General features: G+C 40.5%; 2 protein-coding genes across 9 annotated transcripts in view; one reads left to right on the top strand and one right to left on the bottom strand.

The window, feature by feature from the left end:
• The window catches only part of col5a2a (collagen, type V, alpha 2a), a 43,603-nt gene extending 36,255 nt beyond the window's left edge, over window positions 1-7,348 (top strand). For both annotated transcript variants that reach the window (XM_034694343.1, XM_034694342.1), the window contains exons 38-54: window positions 54-107; window positions 223-330; window positions 547-600; window positions 794-847; window positions 1,240-1,401; window positions 1,682-1,789; window positions 1,930-2,037; window positions 2,133-2,186; window positions 2,266-2,373; window positions 2,634-2,687; window positions 2,799-2,906; window positions 3,902-3,955; window positions 4,081-4,188; window positions 4,413-4,722; window positions 4,979-5,160; window positions 5,406-5,648; window positions 6,129-7,348. In XM_034694343.1, the coding sequence (XP_034550234.1) occupies window positions 54-107; window positions 223-330; window positions 547-600; window positions 794-847; window positions 1,240-1,401; window positions 1,682-1,789; window positions 1,930-2,037; window positions 2,133-2,186; window positions 2,266-2,373; window positions 2,634-2,687; window positions 2,799-2,906; window positions 3,902-3,955; window positions 4,081-4,188; window positions 4,413-4,722; window positions 4,979-5,160; window positions 5,406-5,648; window positions 6,129-6,275 (2,016 nt within the window). In that variant the 3' untranslated portion in view covers window positions 6,276-7,348. The remainder of the gene's footprint in view (window positions 1-53; window positions 108-222; window positions 331-546; window positions 601-793; window positions 848-1,239; window positions 1,402-1,681; window positions 1,790-1,929; window positions 2,038-2,132; window positions 2,187-2,265; window positions 2,374-2,633; window positions 2,688-2,798; window positions 2,907-3,901; window positions 3,956-4,080; window positions 4,189-4,412; window positions 4,723-4,978; window positions 5,161-5,405; window positions 5,649-6,128) is intronic.
• Window positions 7,349-9,489: 2,141 nt separating this feature from the next.
• The window catches only part of gulp1a (GULP PTB domain containing engulfment adaptor 1a), a 125,293-nt gene continuing 110,712 nt past the window's right edge, over window positions 9,490-24,070 (bottom strand). For 5 of the 7 annotated variants that reach the window (XM_034693455.1, XM_034693458.1, XM_034693457.1 and 2 more), the window contains 9 exons: window positions 23,109-23,180; window positions 17,874-17,972; window positions 17,605-17,742; window positions 17,272-17,388; window positions 16,048-16,134; window positions 15,063-15,293; window positions 14,746-14,884; window positions 14,488-14,582; window positions 9,490-10,310 (listed from right to left, as the gene is read on the bottom strand). In XM_034693455.1, the coding sequence (XP_034549346.1) occupies window positions 10,239-10,310; window positions 14,488-14,582; window positions 14,746-14,884; window positions 15,063-15,293; window positions 16,048-16,134; window positions 17,272-17,388; window positions 17,605-17,742; window positions 17,874-17,972; window positions 23,109-23,180 (1,050 nt within the window). In that variant the 3' untranslated portion in view covers window positions 9,490-10,238. The remainder of the gene's footprint in view (window positions 10,311-14,487; window positions 14,583-14,745; window positions 14,885-15,062; window positions 15,294-16,047; window positions 16,135-17,271; window positions 17,389-17,604; window positions 17,743-17,873; window positions 17,973-23,108; window positions 23,181-24,070) is intronic. The other 2 variants (XM_034693461.1, XM_034693462.1) reach the window with 1 other exon arrangement.

The raw sequence follows: 24,070 nt of genomic DNA, 5'->3' as shown, positions 1-24,070 counted from the left end.
TATCCTGCACATTTAGCTGTGCCTCAATATTAACAATGTATCTCCATCAACAGGGTGCAAGAGGTGACCCTGGTCCCATTGGGTCTGTTGGATTTGCTGGACCTCCTGTGAGTATGCAGTCATGCTCCTGTATTTTATTACAGACACAAAATTCATAGATCTCCATGATGCGCCATGAACCACTTTTGATGCATTCTTAAAAGTATCAACAACATTTTCCAGGGTCCTGATGGCCAACCTGGAGTCAAGGGAGAGCCTGGAGAGCCAGGCCAGAAAGGAGATGCTGGATCACCAGGACCTCAAGGCTTGGCTGGTGCTCACGGACCTCCTGTAAGTTGCACACCAGCATGAATTGAAAAAAATCAGTTGAAAGATACAAAGAAAAAATAGCAGGGTTCTTCTTGAAATGTTCATATATTTGAGTGAACGAAACAGTGCATGGATGGAAAGGCTTTGGAGGAATTCAAAGTATTGGAGAAGTTTGCTTTCATTCTTTTGAAATATGCTGCTGGTGAATGCTTTTCTAATAACAGGTTGTTGTTCTAGGGGCCAACTGGTGTTGCTGGGTTGAAAGGCGGAAGAGGAACTCAGGGTGCACCGGTAAGATTTACTCGATTACAGAAGGTCAAGAAAAAATATCCTGAGCAAAGGAAGGAGTTTAATGTTTAACGTGACACATTCATAACTTCACATGATGGTTTCTTATCCGGATTTTTCAAATTGAATATGTTGCAGTCTTTAATAAAACTTGTAAAGCATTACATGACGATCCTGGGTAACTCTCTGCTCACAGGGTCCCACTGGTTTCCCTGGATCTGCAGGAAGAGTCGGCCCACCTGGCCCAACTGTAAGTACTGCACTAAGTATTTTCACAATCATGCTGAGTATCATTTGTTCTATAAGGGACATCTTGTTCACAATTAAATCAGAGTTTGGTGAAAGTCTCCTTAAAGCATGAACAGTGAAGACAACTTAAACTCTCACTGACTTGTTGAACTCTCGTACTTTATGGAAACTGTTTTTTAAACAGAACTATAAATGACTTGATCCCTGAACTGAAAGTATGACCATGCCAAGTGGCAACCTCCAGTCCAAGAATATGAGTCCAATGCAGAGGTGCTAAAAACTGCAGTTCATCGAGGATCCGCTTGAGGCTGGCTCTGGAAGTACCAGAAACCACATACACACTGCAAACACTACCTCCGTCTTCTGTATCATAATCATATCTGTTTCTACCAGGGTCCACTTGGAGAACCCGGACCACTTGGAGCACCTGGAAAAGAGGGTCCTGGTGGTCTTCGTGGAGACCATGGATCTCCTGGAAGACAAGGAGAGCGAGGACCAGCAGGTCCACCTGGCAGCCCAGGAGACAAAGGAGACTCTGGAGAGGATGGACCCACGGTAAACTGATTTCACTGTGATAACTGTGCATATTTTTAATAAAGATAAATGTCAGCATCAGTGTTTTCGATCATTGATTGATCAAACCGATATTGTTATGCAGCCTTCATAATGAAACGACACATTTACTGAGTCATGAAGAAAAGCAGTGGAAGTTCTTCAATCATACTTTGTTTTCTAATGTGTCCCAGCATGCTTTTTTAATATTTCTGTGGCTGCTCATACCTGAGGGCCGTGTTTACTCCTTTATAATATTTAACTTTCATGTATTTGGCATTAGGGTCCTGATGGTCCCCCAGGTCCAGCTGGAACTACAGGACAGAGAGGCATTGTGGGTCTTCCTGGTCAGAGAGGAGAGCGTGGTATGCCAGGCCTTCCAGGACCAGCGGTGTGTACAATTTTTACAACCTTGTTCTGCAGCACATTAGCTTCTCTCTTACTCCCGTGCTATGTCTTAAGCTGAAATATACTCTTTTAAGTGAGTATTGTGATACGCAGCTTATTTAACCTCATATCTCTTCTTTTTAGGGTCCACCAGGAAAACAGGGATCCACAGGAGCATCCGGAGACAAAGGTCCCTCAGGCCCAGTTGGTTCTCCTGGATTAAACGGACCTCGTGGTGATTCTGGTCCTGATGTAAATACAAGTTGTTCTTTTGTTTTTCTTGTGTTTCTCAGTTTACTGCACCAGAGTCTGTCTCTGATTTGTCTTGTTTCCTGTCTGGTCCTTAGGGTCCTGCAGGATCTGATGGCCCTCCAGGCAGAGATGGAGTTCTTGGACAGAGGGTAAGGGAGAAAGATATTAGTAATGTGATCTAGTTGTTGTTATTTCTTTAAGTTCTAAGTTTCTGATGTCCTTTTGTAGGGAGCCCGAGGAGATGCTGGTCCAGAAGGTCTGACTGGTCCTCAGGGACTTCCTGGTACTCCAGGTCCTGTTGGAACATCGGGTGAAGCTGGAAAGAGAGGAGAAGCTGTAAGTTGATTTTGTGTTCTGGAATGTTCTGCTCCATGTGTTAGTCTATCTAATATCCCATCGGCAGGACATATGACTGGAATAACAGGCTTACAGACTCAACACGAGTAGAGCCCTGGGAGCATGTTGGGACCTGAATGAGCTTAAATTAGGTGCTAACAATGATGTGTTTGGCTCTAAGAAGCAATTGGGAGTTTTTCAGGACTGGCAAGGGTCTGTTTTTCCCCTAAGGGTGTTTTAATAATCTGACTTGTTTGCAGGGCTCAAGAGGACCTTTGGGTCCACCTGGCTCTGCTGGAAAGAGAGGCCTAGTGGTGAGTCTCTCTGTGACCTTTGAAGAATATTGCGTCTGATTCAAACTCAGAAACACAGTATGAACTCAACATTTAAAAGCAACTAACTTGAGTTAAACGTTCTTCATTCAGGGACCTCAAGGACCAAGAGGAGATAAGGGTGACCTGGGTGACCATGGAGAGCGAGGGCAGAAGGGACATCGAGGGTTCACTGGTTTGCAGGGTCTCCCTGGACCTCCAGTAAGTCCCAATAATGCTACATAAATAACTGTGATCAAGCTGACTCCTCTCTCTTTGGTTTTATTTCAGTGCTTCTGACCCGCCATGAATTTAAAGTTTTACTCAGTAACTCACTTTTGCCAACCCTGATCTGATCTGCTTCATGAAGATTATTTGGGTGTAGTTTGGTCAAAGCATGTGACTATGAACATCCAACTAAAATGTCTAAAAGTTGCCAACTTTTGGTATTAGCTGTGACATCCAATCTTTTTAAATGAGAGTTCAGGGACTTCTAGAGGTCAGTGAGGGGGTTACAGGGGGTCCCAAGTCAAAAGTGGAACATTTTTCTTCCTCTACAATAATTCAATTTTCAAGTGGTACAACGACAGAATGTGAAAACTGAGAAGTTTCTGTAGTACCAATATCGGAGGTCTTTGGTATAATTTGTCAGTAGAGGGTTCCTGTTTGAGAAAAAGAGGTTTATTAATAAAAGCTACAGACAAGTACCGTTTTAGTAAAACTACAGATCAAATACACATTTCTGGCTTACCTACTACATTCACACATCATATCCACACTGCTCTGGCCCTGAGCTCCAAACAGAACATCTTGCACCTTGTTAGGGACTGAAAAAGTTAGAGATGGTACTCAGGGTCACTGTTGGATTTAAACAAAAGCATTGAGCAGACACTTCGAGGTTTCATTTTTTCTCCCACAGCGATAAACCTGCATATTTCTGTCATCTTTTAATCAAGACTAAACCTTTGTTTCTGAAAGAGGAGTCTGAGTGGAGGGACTATTTAAATAGTATTAAATAGAAACACACACAAACATTAATTAGTGTTGTATTCTGAAATCCTTTCATACATTTTGGTGCATTTACCAACCTGTTGGCGGGTCTCCTGCTTCAATATCAACCAATGGGATGTAGCCATTATGCATGAAGTGAACTCCGAGGAAATCTAATGATTAAATAGTTCATATAAAGATCATTATGAGTACTTTCTTTCTTCTAGGGCACAACAGGTGAGCAGGGAGCTCCAGGAATCATTGGACCAGGAGGGCCTAGGGTAAATACTACAGTTTCATATCTCTTAAGAGAAAAACCTGTTCCTGAATTTCATCTTTTCTTAAGAGTAAAAAGGAGGGTTTTTTTTGTAATTCTAATTTTATATTTTACTGGATCTCAATTCAGGGGCCTCCAGGACCGATTGGACCTTCTGGAAAGGAAGGATACATTGGCCAACCAGGACCGATGGGACCTCCAGGATCTCGTGGAATCGGTGGAGAAATTGGACCAGAGGTACCGTCTCATTATTCATTATACAAATGGAAGATTTTATGAGAATATTTGAGATGAACTAATAAAAAGATAACATCACAGTCATTAAAATTCAGACATGAGTTCAGCCAGTTATTAAGAAAGATCAGACAGTCATTGGTTCATTCAACATTTCATACTAGCCTCAAAATTAAAAACACAGATAAACAATCAGTGAAATAACTTAAATAATCCCCACTCCCAAGGGCCCTCCTGGAGAGTCTGGACCCCCTGGCCCTCCTGGTCCCCCAGGACCCCCCATGGCTGCTGTGGATGACCTGTTTGGCGGCCTCCATGATTACGACTCTGGCCCCCCTCCTCCTCCTGAGTTCAGCGAGGATGAGGCTATGCCCAACAGCAACTCCTCCACCATTGTGGCTGTGGACCCTGGTGTGCACGCCACCCTGAAGGCCCTCAGCAGCCAGATCAACAGCATGAAGAGCCCCGACGGCAGCAAGAAACACCCTGCCAGGACCTGCGATGACCTGAAGAGATGCTACCCCATGAAGAAGAGCGGTGAGTGTTAATTTTAATCTCATCTTTATCTTTGTCCTCTACTTCATTACACTCTTATTGCCCCTGTTCATCATCCCAGTGCTTTGAAATCTGGAAATATTGTCAGAGTAATTTTTTGAACTGAGCACTGAACTTAACTGTGTGCGATATAACTGATTTATTTTACTGATGCACACACAGCAGCTGCAGAATAAATCAGACTAAAGCTATTTGTCCACCTTTCTGTGTACATCATGTTGATCCTGTTGTTTTGTAGGTGAATACTGGGTGGATCCAAACCAAGGCAGTGTGGAGGACGCTATCCAAGTGCATTGCAACATGGACACCGGAGAGACCTGCATCTCTGCCAACCCGCCCAGCATACCTCGTAAAGTGTGGTGGAGCGCTTCCAGGAACAAACCTGTGTGGTTTGGAGCTGATATCAATAGAGGAACACATGTGAGCACAAACACTCTGGTGAAGGAAGCATGGCTGTAGAGGATCTGTACAAATGTTAAAGGCTTAATAGAAGAAGATCCTCATGAAGAATGTGTTCTTGTAACTGAAATGTAAAGACAACTATGAGTAGAGTGAGATATGTGTGCTCAATAAGCATTCAGAATAATCATATTTGAGGGAACGTGTGAGTTTCGATTAGTACATCCTGGTTTTCTGATGTTTTCATCTTATTTATGTTTCTCCAGTTTGCTTACGGTAACAAAGATCAGCCGGCCAACTCAGTCACAGTTCAGATGACCTTCATCCGCCTGCTCTCCAAAGAAGCCTCCCAGACCATCACCTACCACTGCAAGAACTCTGTGGGCTACAAGGATGAGAAGGCTGGAAACCTTAAGAAAGCTGTGATCCTCAAAGGCTCCAACGACCTGGAGCTCAAAGCAGAGGGCAACAACCGCTTCAGATACACAGTGGTGGATGATTCCTGCTCAGTGAGTCCAAACCTTTTTACACTGGCTTTGATACTTTTACATATCCAAAGGTTAATGGTATCAGAGGATACTGAAAGGCTCATGGTTTTTACTCAACAAATCTCATGAAACGACCAAAAGCTAAATTTCTTCAGTATATCTTAAGAAATAAATCTTTACAAAAGTCTTCACAAACATACCTCTTACTTTGATATTTAAAAGCTGTCTAAGATAGATCGTCACTGTTTTATTAGGAACAAAGCCATTCAAAAATCTTAATTTTGTGTAGGATTTAATGCCATCTAGTGTTGAATTTGCAAACTGCAACAAAAAAAAACAACCAATCCCCTCAACCTTCTCTCTCAAGCTTGGAGAAAAACCATCAGTGGCAGCAAAAACAAAAATGTGAAACTATTGCCAAGCCATAACTCTACAGTGTTTTTTTGAATGGAAAAAGAAATGTGCAGGAGGCTAAATTCCTGATTGATCTTTCTTTCACAGCAAGCGAACGGCAGATGGGGCAAGACAGTGTTTGAGTACAGGACACAGAAAACGGCGAGACTTCCTATTGTGGACATTGCCCCTGTGGACATTGGCGGCTCAGATCAAGAGTTCGGCGTTGACATCGGGCCCGTGTGCTTCTTGTAAAATCATCATCAGGGACGCGTCGAGGAGAATCCTGAGACTTTTGAACTGACAGCTGATTCGATCAGCCACATTGTACATACGAGTACTGAGGACTACTCTGGCCCTGTGGCAAGATATTTATTGTGCCTTCAACCCAGATCAAGACATCAAAGATTTGTAAGTTAGAATGAATGTTTGGAATTTACTTACAGAAAATGCTAAATTTTTTAATCATTCCTCTGTCTTTTTGTATGTTTGACTCTAAGCATGATGCATTCAGTGCAAATTCTTCCTTGTGTATTTCAGTCCAAAGGTTTTAAACACTAACTTTATTTGATTGTTGTTAAACTGCCAAAGATTTAAGAATACAAAAGCTTTAAAATAGTAACTGCTGTTTATAGGCTGAAAATTCCCACCGGAGCTACGTTAAATGTTGTCCTGCCACTTCTATTTTTTTTTTTTTTTTTAATTTGTCTATTTCTTTTTGTTCTAAATGTTTAAATATAATAAAACATTGTGGTGCTATTGAGGAAACATACAGCCAATGATGCCTTCACTGGTGCTGGTGTGTTCCAAAGACAGTTTTAATGAACCATGTCTGTGTCCAGTTCTTTGAAATTCTGTACCAAAAAACTTGGAGCATTAAAGACACACAATCAGACTGTCGATTCCTCAGTGTTAGCTACCTCGTCACCGAAACTGAGAGGCGATGACACAACATGTAAGTCTTGTTTTCACAGGTGCTGTTCTGTAAGTAGTGTGATCCTTGTACACTTCTCCCGGCTGCACGGTACAGGGCAGGGTGTGGGGATACCAATAAAGACCTTTCTGTCTACGATGGAGAGATGAATGAGGTGTTGTGTGAGTGGTGTGTAGTGATTTGTAACTCATTTCCTTGCGTTTAAAACATTTTTTCAGTTCAAAGTAGCACAGAATATTTTATTTTATGCATGTCAGTTCGCCCTTCTCAGTATCCTGGACTTATATGCTCTTGAAATCCTTCTTTATAACCATTTTAAAGAATAAGGTGGCTGTGAGTGCCTGTCTGCTTTGTATTTCTTGCTATGCAACAAATTAAACAAAATGCTTGTTAATCCCCTCAGCTCCTGTCATATTAATTCAGGTGTAGTCAGGTTCTTTATGTTTGTCATTTTGCACACAAACCTATTTTTAGGTATATTTTGTAGTTTAAAAAACATTTATGTATTTAATATAGTCTCTCAGTTGTTTTTAATGTAAACTGTTGTTCTAAATGTTTATGAATGTTCTTTTGAGTAATGCTATTGTGACTATTTGGTTCATATTTGAGTATATTTATTGTAGATTTGTAAGTTTCAAAAGGTTTGACTGCCCACTTACACTCCTGAGGCAGAGAGAAGAGAAGAGGAGGAGGAGAGGGAGGAGGAGGAAGGGACTTTCCACACTGGAAGCAGACACATTTCAACCTTTGACAAATAAATATTGAAAATACTTCTTTCTGCTTGTTCTTGTTTCAGAAGAGTTGGTCTCTTTAAAAAAAAAAAAAAAACTTCATACTGTACTTTTTTAGGATGATGTCAGCTGCCAGAGCATGTAAACTCTGACGCAAAAATAAAAAAAACAGAAAGAGAAGCTAAAGAAAAATAATGTGATATTTGGGACACAATTAAACATAAACATGCTGAAAACAGACAGCAGCAGAGTGAACTGCTACCTAAAGTTCATCAACACTTAAAGTTATCATGTTAGCATGACTGTTAGCACCAATTAATGCTGAAGCCTTCTTAAGAAATTGCCATGTTTTAAACTAATAAATGCTAAGAACAGAATAATAGGAGCAAAACACAAAGAAGAAATAGCGATAGAGGAAAGACTGATGTTTGCTGAAACTTGACATCGAAGTAGACACAGCGCCAAACAACTATCTATATTTTTTTTATTCATTAGTTTATTTGACAGGGGCCATGCAAAACAAAAAACATCAAGCCAGACATAGCTATGAGCTAATTTTCATCTGTGGTCCCTGGGCAGGCAGATGTAAAAGAATGTACAATACAAATGATAAAAACATACTGGCATTTAATATACTATATTTGCATGTTTGCTTGTACTAATAAAATGCAGAGCCTTCTTAAAAATAACAATGCTTCCCACTAAATGTTTACAAAATAATACTAACAGAAAGACCTAGAAATAATTATGATAAAGGAATATGATATGATGTCTGTGATAAAGCAACATAAACTGTAGATGGCATTCAACTGAACTGCTATATAAACATCACCAGCACTAAATACGCATGGTTGCTAGCATGAATTAAGTGCTAAAGGTTTCTTAAGATGAACATTTCATCAAACAAATTGCTAACAGCAGAATGCTAACATACATACTACATTAAAACTATCAAGCTGGCTATTTTCTCAGTCGGCTATCAACAGCTAATTAGCATAATGATCATTTTAAGAGTCAGGGGGTTGTTAAAAATATCACAATACCAAATTAAGGAAGAGAGCTAAGGGAAGATTCAGTAGATGCACCAAATAGAAAAGCCTACGTCAGATGTTTAATATGATATCTCAACCACCAAAACACACTGTTGTCAGAGGTTTAAAGGAGACATAGAGTGCTTGTGGGAAGGAGAGAACAACATGTGCAAAACAGAAATACAGCAGGGTAGCTTACCTGTGAAACGGTTTAGGTTTATGGTACTGAGGCGCCCTCTAGTGGAAGCAAAAGTTATGGCAAGATATAAGGTAGAAGTCAGTGGATGTAGATCCTAAAAGGTCAGCTGTCAGGGCTTGGATGTGTCATAAAAATAAAAAACTGATGTGATTGCAAACTTCAGCAAGATTAACTGGAAGGTCTCAACAAAAAGTTGCAGCAACTATTTGAGATGTGAAAGTCCTCAAACGGAGGGGACATTTGGCTTTTGGCTCGTGAATTTGTTCAAAATTATAAGGTCATAATATCCTGAGCTGGACCGGCATGTTTTTCTTTTAGTTTAATAGCCATTTAGAAAAAAAACCTTCAGAAAAATGATGAATTCAAAGCCATTTCTGCATAAAATGACCAAAAGTAGTAGTAGGAATGCTTCCTTGAGTCTTGACCAAGTGTTAAAAGTGGACCATCACTGCTATCTGTACAGCAATGACGGATAATAATAAAAACATTAGATGCAGAGAACCAACTACAAACACAACATCAATAATCAAGCTAAGTTAAGCAAATTATCATGATTAAAATAATCAATGAGAGGTCTTTTTTTAGTAGGGTTTTCTTTAATAACTGTAACAACAAAGTCAATGCAACCAAAAGAAAATGAATGGGCAGAGTACTGTGATGGACAGAGGCTGTCCAGTAAAAGTGCCTTCTGGTGCAAGAAAAAAAAGAGATTACAATAAAGTAAAAGTAAAAAGACAACATCTAAATACTGAAATGGCAAATAAATGATGTTTGATACAAAAATAAAACAAACAGCAACTCCTTGTCAATAACAAAGGCTGTGAGTCAGCTATAAAAAATGAGACTGGATTATTGACTACATAATGTGTGAGTTAATGTCGAGTAACATAAAATGTGTGATGTTATGGTCAAGTTGTGTTAATGTTACAGATTCCTTTTATTATCTCCGTCCGCCCGTGTTGGCCATACAAACAGGAATGTATTAACAATACAGATTTCAAATGGTGCATACACACAAACTGTCTCATATGAAAATTCTGTGTACCATTGGACATATTCGACTATTTACATCCCTCATTGCCTGTGCAAGCAAATGTACTCAAAACTAATCCTTCCATATGTTTTTATTCTTTTACAAAAATAGTTCTTTTCTATAATGGATCTGTTTAGTTCACCTTGAAATATCAGAAAACCAATCTAAATGGAAACGCATATAAACCTCAAGATGAAAAGTGTGACATCTTGACTCAACCGTGGTGTGGATTTTGGCACTTCTTCATACAAACGGGTTAAAAGAACACGACAGAGAGCGTCCTCTTGGCATCAGCAGCGACTGTCGAGCGGGTCCAGAGAGAAGACGGTGCCCTCTAAGGTTAGTCCCATTTTGAACCCCTCCTGGAAGATAAGACAGAGAGCAGCTGTGACATTCAGTCGCTCTGACATGGTCTCTATGAGGTTAAATAAGTCTGTGTGATGTTTAGATTAAAGCTATTGAAATGCTAAAAAGAAAAGAAACCACAGCACAGTAATCCCGCCATGTTCCGCCATGCATTATGAGAAAGATCATGAAGACAACACAAACAACAAAGCATGCATCTTGATGGGAGGCGCACAGGTACAACTCAGACAGAAGACACGGTGAGGAACTCTCATGTTGTGTTGATTCTGATGAAGCTTGAGGTTGAAATTGGCAGTGTTTTCCAGGAAGAAGACTGCATTTCCCATGAGCACCATCATCCACAGTGGTAAATATGTGGCTCTGGTCACAAGTGCATTTATTGTTGAAAGCAAATGAATGAATACAGATCTCCTTTTTAATACTCTACTTAATACAATGACTAATCTCTGTAAACTCTGATTTATTATCGTTAGTTAGTTTACAAAAGAGGACCAGACGTACCGGTGTATCTTTATCCATCACAGCCTGGTGTCATGTTGTGTGCGTCCCTGTCCCCCCAAAATTGTCCAAATAACATAAATATGCACATGTCTGAACTTTTATCCTGATCATAGCAATGTTTCTTGTTTTCCCAAGCAACGCCCCGGTCGTAGAGTTTCTCAATCTAAAACAATACTTCAACAGAGAACATGTGTTTTTGCTAATCCTGCTCCAGCACTTTATTGAGATTAATTGCACTCTTTGTATATCTTACATATGCTCTTGTGCTGTATTGTGTTTGCATTGTCATGCTATCATGATGTGTTGTTTCCATCTGTTATTTATCTCTATCTTTGTTATGAACTCTGTTTTAATGTGCTAGGGACTACCATAGACTAAAATATGGACGTAGTGTCTGTGATGTATCCCATCTGTTTCTGAAGCACTGTTTTGAGGCCAATCGTTGGCAGCAGCCAAGCGATTGTGACGTAAAGAGGCAGGCTTTGAGCCTCCTCGCCAACAGCTACAGTGTTCCCACCTGTCAATCAAGTCAGCTGTGCCTCTCATTGGAAGACTCGGAATCTAAATATCTTTGAAATTACCGCGTTATGAAAAAATTCACCCCTCGTACAGTGTGTGCTGATCGAGAAATGAGCTATCCAGACTACACTCATCTTTTATACCCGGCTGTAAACATGTTTATTTCTGCTGTAAAGATCGGCTTTTGTGAATTTGTGTGTGTGTGGATTCGGGTACTTCTGGAGCCATTCTCAAGCGGATCCTTGATGAACTGCAGTTTTTAGCACTTCTGCATTGGACTCATATTTTAAGAGCTGAGGTTGCTGCTTGGGGATTACTGCTAAAAATTGCCCTATGGCTAACTCTGGCATATTTACATGGACGCTCTGCTGAAATATTCATTTATATGCGCTGTCCCTTTAAATAAATAAATAAATAATCAGCCGTAAGTACCAAACAGTAGGTAAAAGGCAATTGTCTTAAGAAGGAAAAAACCTCCTCCTGCTTGCTAACTTAAGGCTGATTTATACTTCTGCGTTGAATCAACGGCGTAGCCTACGCCGGGGATCTGTGTAGCTCCCGTACCTACGCCGAGGCCTAGGCACGTAGCTGACGTGCACCTCCTCCAAAATGTAACTCCCCATAGAGCCGACGCGGACCGCAAGCTCTGTGATTGGACCGCTCGGCGGCTTTGTCTTTCCCGCATTTACAACACTTACGGGATCCCGGACATCGGCCGCACATCGGCCGTGTATTTCATCTCCTCCTCTCTATTCTTCATGTAATCATGTCTGTAGGATAAACAGCAACATGTATCAGCTGTAGATTAACATAACACGCTATGAAACTCTGTGGAAAAGTAAACAGAGATCGTAGCGGGACCGGAAGCAGGCGGCCGGCTATCAGAGAGACCACACTGCCCTCAGGCGTTTCAGCGGAGAATTGCTGCGCGACACGGACACACCGACGCACAAGTATGTGGTGCTCATGTCTGCGTCAGCCCCTGCTGCGTAGGGGAGACGCAGAAGTATAAATCAGCCTTAAGAGTGACACTATTTGAAAATCTGTTAAAACTCCTCACAGCTTGAAGAAAAAATTGCATTAAAATGAGAGCAATTGCATTTCTTAAAACTGTAAATAACTGGTAAAAATGTATGAACCTTTACTAAAGTTCATATCAACTGTGACTTGATTTCTTCAGAGTCAAGCATATTTTTGGCAACTATTACCTGAAACCCAATACCTCTGAGTGTAAAAGTGTGTTTACGTAGATTTGTCTTCCTTCCTCCGTTTATTTGACAGAAACAGAGCAAGGTAATAAACATCGGTATAAACATGCAAAGTTAGCAAAAATGGTTATTTACATTGATAACACTCCATATCCCTTACACCCAACAACATAAATATAAACACTGAAAACAAAAACATACAAAGACAAACTGACAATGAACAAAAATACAGAGTCAAACATAACAAATTACAAATGATTGAATCCTGGTTTGCCCTAAACCCTGGTGACTTATCCAGAATCTCAAGCATGAAGATTAAACAAAGCACACAGCTATGTATCTCTACTGAGAGGAGCATGAACATGAAAGAGATCACACAACAAGTACACCCACGTCACACTGCATGCAGAATCCCCCAAAGCATGCGTGATGAAGAACCGACACAGAAGCTAGCACAGAGCAAAAAGTACAAACCATCTCTGACGCTACAGGTAGGAAAGAAGAGAGAGGAATTCAGCTGTTAGTCATGAAGAGGAAACAGAAACAGAAGGAAAAGTTCAGGTGCAGGAAGAAAGAGAGTCAGTGCAAAGTCTCCCCCTAGTGGCAACACTGTAACTGTTTTGCAATCAGACATAACACAACTTAACTTCCCTTTGATAATCATGCAAACAACACAAACCCTGCTGAGGTTCAGTATCCAGTCTCGCTCCTGCTCTTTTATAGCAGTGATTTTACAATATGACAAAAGTAACTGCACATGAATCAAGAGTGAGAGCAACAAAGGCAGCGATGGCAATAAAGTCTGTAAAGCAATTTAAAACTTCCTTTCAAAGCTGAGCAAAGTAGTTTCATTTAACAGCTGCTCATTAAACAACAAAGTTTCACTCTGACTGTTAGTTTTACACTACTGGAAACTCATAAAGTGACTTTAGACTGCTTACTGTACTTCCCCTCACTTTACTGTGAGCTGTGTGGAGCAACATCGGCCCAAACTCCAGACGGATGGAGAGCTGAACGCTGCTTTGCTCTTAACTTTAAATGACGTACATGTGGATAATCTCTTTTAAAATCTGAACATCTTATTCATGTTGTTTTGGTTCATATCAATGTCTCTTGTCGTGCTAAACGTGCAGCTGAACACTGGTTTTCTGACCAGTCTGAGCCTTGCTGTCCACAGTGTCTGTCTCTTCTTAAGGAAGCATTAAAGATGAGCTTCCAGTCTGATAGTATTGATTGACTCGTATTTAAACTTACAGACAAACAGTTCTATTTCTGATAAAATGAGCTGCACAGACTGATAAGCCACAATCATTCAGTTCTTTCAACCTTCAATAAAAACACATTACTTCATTAATTCCTCCAGCAGACACAGAATCAGCTGCTTACACATGTTCCTCTGTGAAATAAAGATATGATACAGAACACTGAGAACATCTCTTGTTCTCACTCCTCTGATATGCTCCAGTTTTCTCTTTTTGAAAACACAGAAAACTGTATTGATGCGTCTCTGAACCAATGCAGGACTGGTTTCATGTGTGTGATAAATCTTAATAGAGAAATGAGTCATTCATCACTGAGTCGGGATTTCATTAAATCTTATTGTGCTCAGAAAGAAAAGCAGGAGGATAAAATTAGTTTATCTTTTGCATCTGCTTGTTTTTCTTCTCCACGCAGACAATCTAGACCTAATTGATCATTTTAATAAACGGCCTATAGGAGCTGGCTCGTGTGGGGCAATTAGGAGCAAACTTTTCCAGAAAATGCCGACCTCTGAGCCAGCGCCCACAAAGCCCACAAAGCAGAAGCTTTGTTTTAATAACAAGTGAGAATGTGAATCTTCAAAGTGCTGACAAAAGAGCTCAGACTCACAGTTTAATCAGCCTCCCTGCAGATCTCTAAAGACAACAAAACACAATGAAGGAGTCAGACACAGACAGGAGCTCACCTGCATCTCATCCAGCTTTGACTGGATGTCTGGAGGGAAGTCAGCTGCCCCGCAGGTGAACGGATCAAATGGCTCAGCACCAAACAGGTCTTTCCCTGCAAACACACACAGCATGTTAACATCACGCTGGCTGGAAGGAAAAAACAGCTCCAGTAAAAAGAGGATTATATTTAAACAGTGAGGAAGAGTACAATTTTCAGCAGAGCTAATTAAAACCTTTAAGTCCCTGAATCAGAGAGCGATGAAGAAACTACTCACGTATATCTGGTGGTAATGTGGTCGGCGGTGGCGGGGGGCAGCCGTTGCTGGCTGGTGTGGGTACCAGTGGGGTCACAGGTGAGAAGGGAACCATGTCGAAAACATCTGTGGACTGTGGTTTCATGGACATACTCCCTGCCTGTTTGAAAAGGCATGAAAATGATGAAGCTAAGGTTGGTTTTGTTTTAGCTGGAGAATCTTAATAGCAAAAGAAGAAGCAGAAAAAAAAAGACAAAAGCAGAAGACACAAGGGGCCTCAGGGACAGGCAACGAAGCACAGAGAAGAAAGAAGGAAAGAAGAAGCATAGTGTGTTTACGCGAGGACGTGGGATGCTGCACCCCTCGGTAGGCTTAGGAGGAAGGAGAGGAGGTTTGGCAGGCGGAGGAGTTAGTAGCCCGGTGGATAAGTTGGACTCCGGCGAGCTCATAGGAGTGAGCGTGACTGAAGAGATTTCCAGACAGGAGAACGACTTGATGCTGTGGCACCAGAAGAGAGAGGACGGCCTCTGCAGCATGTATGCCTCATTAGACGAGTTTATGTGCAACGGCTGAGAAAAGAGCGCAGACAGAAAACGACCAGAAAAGGACAATAATATTCAGTTATGCAGAGAAGGAGAGGTGGGGGTAATTGCATTCACAGGAGGCTGCCCCAACTACTGGCATTTGGACCAATTAGATGGGGAGTATATCACATTCCTCATCAGACCAATCAGGTGTGTAATTGCTTTGCATCAGACACAGCTTAGACCCCCGCAGAAAGGTTTGGTCATTCCAAACTTTAGTCTGAGGCAGTGAATTTAATCACAGCAGCTATATCAGCAGGCACAGCTGTCAGAGAAATAATTAGAAAACATACAGGCTTGTATTTGAACAACTTCCATAGTTCACATAATGAAGTATATGTGGACATGACTTCAGACCCACGATACATCAAGTTTGTCTGCAGAAGCTGTGATTAGAGGGATCAAACTAGGAGTTTAAATGAAGAATTAACAACATCTTGGTCTTAGGAAGAGCTATTGAACATGCACTTGTTCAATTCTGTGCACTCTGGGTAGCAACCTTGCTTCATCAGGAGACTGTGTGAGTTAATGGTTGTGTAGATGTTGCTATGCAGCAGATAAGAAGGACTGATACACCACATTCTGGCTATAGTTGTGATCGCTGCAGCCGCTGCTCTGGAAACAATACTAATTACTGTGTTCAGGTCCTAAACTAGCAGCGTGTGTGAGTGTGAGACTGTGTGAGTGTGAGTGTGAGTGTGAGTGTGAGTGTGAGCGTGTGGTTGCATTCTGTTCTTACCGGTGGCGCATGAGAAATCATCAACTGTTCTTCAATGTCTTGAAGTTGTTTCTTCAGCTCAGAGTTTTCTGTCTCCAGTTCTTGAATCTGCAAAAACAAGAGCAGCTCAATCATCTCAAATGTAAGCCTAAATGAACTGAAGTACGGTGACTGATAGCAAAACAGCAAAATTTAAGTTTCACGAAATACAAATATGTTAATAATACAAATACAAGTATGTTAGTAATACAAATACTAACATGGACTGGACTAAGGGTGTGGCAACAGTTACATAAAAATGCATGTCATCATTTTTTGTGAAACAAGTGCTGATATTTATGTTACCTTTACCTTAAAGTACCTTAAGTATTAGAACCAGGAACATAATTTGAAACACTGCATCTACCAACACACAGTGTTGCAGTGATTATATATATATACAGTGTGTATAGTGTACAGTTTGGATGTTGTGTTAATAAATGCTCCGTGCACCAAACACTTTTTCTGAGTCACTACAGCCCCAAAATGATATACACTACCAGTCAAAAGTTTGGAAACACCTTCTCATTCAAGGGTTTGTATTTATTTTAATTATTTGAAACACTAGATTAATACTGAAGACATCAAAACCATTAAAGAAAATATATGGAATTACTCAATGAACAAAAAAGTGTTAAACAAAGCAGAATATGTTTTATATTTTAGATTCTGTAAAGTAGCCCCCTTTTTCCTTCATGACAGCTTTTCACACTCTTGGTATTCTCTCAGTCTGCTTCATGAAGTGGTCTCCTGGAATGGTTTCTAATTAACATGAGCCTTGTCAAGAGTTCAACTTTTTACTGGTAGTGTTTTATTAAACTACCAATTGAGAAAGTAGTCCAAATTATACATGTGTATCCCCCACATTCTGTCAATAATGAATGTAAGTTCAAGCACATGTTCCAATCAATCACAATTTAAATGAAAACACAGAGAGAGCTGCAGAGTTTCAGCAGAGTGCACAATAATCCAATTTCAGATTGGGTCTGTAACAACGAAGCTAACAATCATTAATATTCATTACTGACATTTTTCATCAACACGGCTTAATTGTGCAGACTGTGTGATTTAAACCAATCTATTAGAAACAAGCCCTGCATTCGTTAAAGAATATAAGACTGTGTCAGCATGCTGCGATGACTTTTCAAAGTCAATTCAAGTCAATGTGCAAACAAACACGCTGAATCAACACGACGGGAGACGTACTCTTTTCTGGAGCGTTCCGATCTGTTTCCTGGTCTCCACGTCTTTGCCTCCAGACTCCAGGAACTTCTTGTAGGCCAAGTCGAAGGCCTGGCCGATAGTGAGAGTTATCTCTTCTGCCTGCAGCACAACAGCAACAAAGACTTACTCACTGTATTTAAATGTCACTACAGCTTACTAACAGAGGAATTTATTATTGACGGTCAACTACACAATACCAATTTTAATCACAGTATCCATATATAACACACACGTAGGCTACAAAAACATCTAAACACTGTGAGAAGTGCCGTACATTTGTTTTAGTGAAATGAAAAAGGAGCTGTTGACACTTACACACTTTTCACTGTCAAACACGTAGCACAGGTGTTTGTTAGATTCAGAGTCTTTGCAGATAAAAGTGAATATTCTTTTGTCGGTTTTGTCATCTGCACAAAAGGATATCCTGTGTAACTGACAGTTATGCAGCACATCCTGCAGAAAAAAACAGGACAGATTCATATTTAAAGACAACATGAATGTCAGTATAAAGCAGAATGTCACTTCAGGTGTCAGGTTTCAGTACCAATGCATCCTCAACAGTCAAATTCAACCTGTGGACTCACTTTTGTTTTGGGGTCGAGTATCTTCACACCATAAATGGAGATCTGCAGCTCTACTTTGGGGGTCTTCTGTCCCTCTGACTTCTTGATATGTCTCTGAAACTGAAAATCACAAAGAGAAAAATCTGATATTAGTCCATCCTTTAAATTCACTGATGTGTGTTTTTAAAGATGACTTTTGGAGCTTTTTAAATGTCTGTTTATCTGAGGACAAGACAGTAGATTGAGTCAGAAACTTGGATGAGAGATGGGAGGGCATGTAGCAAAGTGCCACAGGTTGCACTTAAAACCTGGGCCCGTTTAGAGGACTGTAACCTCTGTGCATGTAGCGCAAAGTTTAACTGATAAGCTAAAGCGGCACACTGAATTCACTGATATTCTATGAAAAATAAAATATGAAAACTAAAAAATGCAAAGAATGCAACAGAGCCAGACCATAAACCTTGGCCGTGTACATGTTTTAGAGACTTGGCCAGCAGGGGGAGGCAGAACAAGCTTTAAACACAGTATTCTCTCATCAGTAGGTTGTTTTGAAGAACATCAACTTCAAAACAAAAAACAAAATGTATTGATTTCCCCTCTGGGATAAATAAAGTATTTATGATTCTGATTCTGAGTGACGAAGTCAGAAAAGTATCTTGCACTGCTGAAGTGTCAAACCAATAGCTTGTTTAGACGCTTAAAGTATATTGAAATGTAAACAACAAATCATTTCCATATCTTTTTTAAAGTAATATCTGGAAGTTGTTAATTTGTTAGGATTTTATTAGTTTTTTTTCTGGCTTTTATGCCTTATTTTTTTAAGAGACGGAACACTGTGTAGAGTAGGAAACTGTGAGGAGAGCGGATGGGAGTGAAAAGCAGTAAAAGGGCCAGAGGCTGGAATCGCACCCTGCCCACCTGCTTCAGGGATTAAAGCCTCTGTGCATGTGATGCTCATTTTAACTGCAGTGCTAAACCATCATCCATATCTGATTGTTTTGAGTTATTCATTTTGAACTTAGAGCGAGATTGTTTTCATGCTACACATCCAAATGACGGGCTGGTTGAATGAATGGGTTGATGAATACTGTGCTCCTATGCTGGTGATTCGTCAGCTTACTCCATTCAAAAATACGGTCTTAATTATATAATTATATTCTAGGTAATAAGATTAAGTTTAGGGGGAAAAAGTATTTCTAAACAAGACCTGCCAATAGAGCTGGGCGAAATTGAAAAAAAAGTTTTCACAACAAAATATTTCATATCAGTTGATATCGATAATTATCACGATAAATATCAAATCCTTATTCCATTCAAATTTAAAGTCAGATTTTTGCTCGAGTGAAAGTTGAGTTTACATTCCCCTCAAAACATCTTTAAGCCCCGCCTACCTTTCACCCTGCGACATGATTGGCTGTTCAATGCCGTCTTCTTCTTCTGTCTAATGTTGGGTGGCATCTAGCGTTTAATGCACATTAGCGCCCCCTCCCTTTCAAATGGTTGGGGGTTGTAATTACGGGTTGAAGTATATCAACATTTTATTGAAAATGTGTTATATTTATATTGAGGAGAATTATATCGCGATAATTATTGTAATCGTATTATCGCCCAGCCCTACCCACCAGCCAACATAGAAGTGTAAACATCGTTAAAGAGCAATGAGAACTTGTTTTAAAGAATAAAACAATCCAGGTCAAAGATCTGAGAGAGAATTAAACAAATCTGTGATTGATCCATGGGTCACTCTTTTCAGTACAGCTAAAAAACAATCAGAGTCTCACTGCTGAGTTGCCAACTGACAGAAATACTAAGAGGCCTTGGCTGTGATTTCAGGCTAAGAACCAATGGAAATGTTAAAAAAGGGAGTGAATACTGCCAGTTAGAGACACTGTTTCATAGGAGGTGAGGAAACTTACTGGAAGCTGATAGCATTCCTTCGTTTGTTGTTTTTACATAGATAAATGTTGAAAAAGTTTCCATTACTGACACTAAAATGTAACAACTTTGAAATAAAGCTACACAGATAGTGTGCATGTGTGTGTGCCAATAAGTCATTTTGATGTTATTAAGTGTTTTCAGTCTCTGTTATGTGCTGAAGTAAAATGAGTAATCCAGCAGAAATCCAGCCCTTGAAAGGCCTTGAGTTGAGCTTCTATAATTTAAAACGTTTACTTTCCCGGCCTGTTAACACAAAGCTGAACAGTCAGGGGAGAGAGTAGTGTTTGTAGCAGATGTATCTTGTTTGAGTAGAAAGCCATTTATATTGTAATAGATACAACACTTCAGCATTGAGGCCCTCCAGGGTTGTCCCTCAGCTCTCGTTTTTTTGCACAAACAACATTTTTCTCCTCACATGACCTTTTGGAGTGATAACTAAGCCTGGCCTGATTGTCAGTGTATCTGGGAGAGTTACCATGGAGCATGGAACCATGGAACCTTGGTCTTCAAACAGGCTTTCAAGATCAAATGTAATGTAACAATAGAGGTATGGGTTCAGGAAAACAGTCCTCCCCTACAAGTGGCCTCACAAATTCAACTCTTGGCAGGAGAAGACAGAGGAGCAGCCAGCAGGCAGCGAGCAGCCACATTACCCAGAAGCCGAGAGAAAGGGGAGGCTGTCTGGGAACTGGCTGTTCTCAGGCACAGGGGCTAGCACTACTAGTCCAGTTACAAGCTGTAGTTAATGCAACGTGCATACTATGGATGTCGCAATGACTGAAGGCAAGTTGGTGGAGTTAATGAGAGCCAGGTCGTCTCTGTGATACAAAAACAACAACAAGCCTCACTGTGATACATGCAAGAATAACAAAATAGAGACCTGGATAGTTTCTGTTATCTCTTAACAAAACCTTTCCATCTCATTAGTACAATGTTAAAGAATATAAGCAAAATGATGTTGTTGTGGCTTGTTTTGTGGCTCTTATCGACTGAGTCCTGGTACAGTCATTCAGCTCTTTGTTTTGGTTTTGTGGCTCTTAACTTAAATCATATTATTCAGTCCTAATACCTTCATCGGCATCAGGTACGGCTCGCAGCTGTTTAATAAAGCATATAATATAAAGAACAAAGCTGCTGGACCTATAGGACCCTATTAGCTAGACCAAAACCAGAGCAACAAGTTAGTTAAAGGCTGGTTTATACTTCTGCATCACCCCTACGCAGCAGGGGCTGATGCAGACATGAGCACCACATACTTGACTCGATGTGTCTGTGTCACGCAGCAATTCTCCACCGAAACCACTTCGATCTCTGTTCACTTTTCCACAGAGATTCAGAGCGTGTTATGTTAATCTACAGCTGATTATCATACAGACATGATTACATGAAGAATAGAGAGGAGAAAAAATACACGGCTGATGAGTGGGGATCCTGGAACTGCTGTAAATGCGGGAAATACAACGCCGCCAAGCGGACCGATCAAAGGGCTTGCGGTCCGCATCGATTCTACAGGTAGTTATATTTTGGAGGAGGTGCACGTCAGCCACCTGCTTAGTCCTCTGCGTAGGTATGGGATCTACTTGGACCTCCGGCGGAGGCTACGCCTTCGATTCGACGCAAAAGTAAGACAAGTTACCAGCCAGCTTTAACTCTGGTTACGTTTGCATGCTTTGCTTATTGAATAATTGATACATATTTCTGTTTCAATATGAAGCATTGCCAGATGAATGACTCCACATTCTATCTCTGGTGCATGGTGCTTCAAGCACTAAAGAAAGGTAGTTAATTAAAGAACCTTGTTTGAGATTCATATCCTCTTGTCATTTTGTACTATACAGACAGGAAAGATCATATCTCATAGTTAACCCTTATCAGCTGGTTTAAAAGTCAGTACTCTGTGCTTTAAGTAAATGTTGAGTGCAGGGCTTTTAACTTTCACTTGAGTAGTTTCACAGACCAGCACGTTTACATGTAAGTAGTAAACTTTCATCAAAGTAACTGTTGCTTTACCTGGGTAGAATATTTGAGTGGTCTTTCTCCTCCTGATCTCTGCACATCAATGTGTCAATACTGTGTTTACAGGGTGCTACAGTGTCCTTAAAGAGTCAGTAAATACACGTTGAATGAAAGGTTAAACTACAATATTTTTTTATTTTCTGACCAAAATCTTAAAAAATTCTCCAAAAGTGGGTGGTTGTGTCTTTATGAGGTTCATGACTTCCCTTCTCCTTCTGCTGTCAGACCTTCTATGAACTTCTAAACCTGCTTGATACTTCAGACTTTGCAGATGCTTTAATGTCGATGTCAGGAGGGTTCCTTTTTCAAGCCCTTGGTGGTTCTTTTTTCCCTCCGTTGCATTTTGTTTCTCAATGTCTGATTCGGTTCAATGTTAATCGTTTTTTTTTTACAGTTAATAACACCTACTTACACTAAACTAAACTAGACTAGACTTAACTACACCATTGCATTCCTGTGAACTAATTTCTGGCCACTTTATGTATAGAACTGTGTATTCTCTCTCCGTTAAGCTCTGCAGGTTTCAGGGCACCAGAAGAAGAGACAACCGACAGAAAGAGGTAAAACAAAGAGCACAGAGCAGCAGCCCTGAGGATTAATCTCTGTGAATGAGCTACAATGAGCAACACCTTTAACATTACAAATAGTCATTTAAACTGTTGCAAATAAATAATTAGTGTAGCTGTAATAAGCATACATAACAAATAGCATTATTGCACACTAGTGTTTACATAAGTGGCATTAACACTAACACTGTAGCTAAGTATTAATGGATTATATTGTTTGGAGAAATTGTTTCCCCCCCCTCTTAGTATGCAAATTCAGACTGCAGCATGTAATTAGATCATCTCATTCAACAAGGAAGTGTGGGGCATACTAATCGCCAAGAGTTTAAGTGCATTGTATCTGGCTTCTCTCAGTGTACGTTAAGTTTCGTTGTTTTGAAGACCTCTTTGAGTTTTAAAGTGTGCTGGGTATTGAAAAAGGTTTGAGGTTGCTGGAGTGGAGTTTGGGGTAAGGGACAATAGGTTTCAAGGCAGATAATTATTGTTTTATTGAATTCTGCATGCACTCAGTGAGGGTTCACTGAGCAAGCTGCTGTGCTTATCCAGCAGTTATAGACATCCACACCCTGGAGCTGAAAAACTCCAAGGGCACCTTGCTGGTAACTGATGAGGGAGGGGACTGTTTGTCACTCACTCCCACCTCCCCCACTGCTTTGAGGCAACTATCCAATCCGGTCACTCAAGAACACTCTTCTACGCTTTAGGCTGCACGGCTATATCTGAGGACTGGCTTTACCTTGAGTTTTCTGACTGCATCCTTCACAACTTCGGTGCCTTTTGGGGCTTCAACCTCTGTGTTTCCGAGGAACTGCAGAGAGAACAAAAAGACATGTATGATTTACAGCAAGAGAACAAATACATAATGGGACAGGATTCAGTTCTTATACATCATGTAAAGGTTGCAGAGAGAAGGCATTTCAGGACAGTTGGAGCCGACTGAGGAGTACTTCTTTGATCATAAAGTGTAGAACCGAGGAAGAGCAGATTTCCATCAGCATAAAGAATGAACACTATCAAATTTGCATACCAAACACGGACGACATTTGAGTCAAAAACATCTGGTTCCTTTACTTTTAAAGTTCAAACGAGGGTAAAAAACATCTGCAGCAGATCATTCACCATCATTCCCCCCTGAGACAAAGTCTTATCATCTTACAACTCCTCTTCATGAGGTAACAAAGCATATGTTTTATACATGTAATGAGGGCACACATACACACACACATACTCACACACTCATACATTGAGCAGCACTTCTGCCGCTCTCCAACAGATGGAGCCATTAGCATTTGTGCCTGCACGTCATGTTTTCTCCACCTGGCAGCAGCGGTAATTGTTCCAGTCACACACACTGCTTCAGTGCCTCCTGGGCTTAATGTTTGTAGCCTGTTCCAATATCAGACCTAATAAACACTGGTGTCAGCCCCTTAAAGGTTAGGGAAAAACAAAATAACAGTGTCTCCCACTGGAGCACGACAAACAGCTCAGACAGACAGAGATCGTCTCCATGAAGCAACAAGCTCTGAGTGAAGCTTCAGAAATGTCTATTCACTGTTGTAGCATGAATCACAGCATCCCTGAGTTTACCTAATTTGAATGATCATACTTGTTTAGGGCATCACATGAACTTTGCAATTAGTCTTCTGACATTCTGTGAAGCAGCTTCTTCGTCGCCTCTTAAAAACTGTGAAAATGGCA

Source organism: Notolabrus celidotus, chromosome 10 (genome assembly GCF_009762535.1).
Source record: "Notolabrus celidotus isolate fNotCel1 chromosome 10, fNotCel1.pri, whole genome shotgun sequence".
In the NCBI taxonomy this organism is placed as follows: Eukaryota; Metazoa; Chordata; class Actinopteri; order Labriformes; family Labridae; genus Notolabrus; species Notolabrus celidotus.
This window is presented reverse-complemented; position numbering and strand designations above follow the sequence as displayed.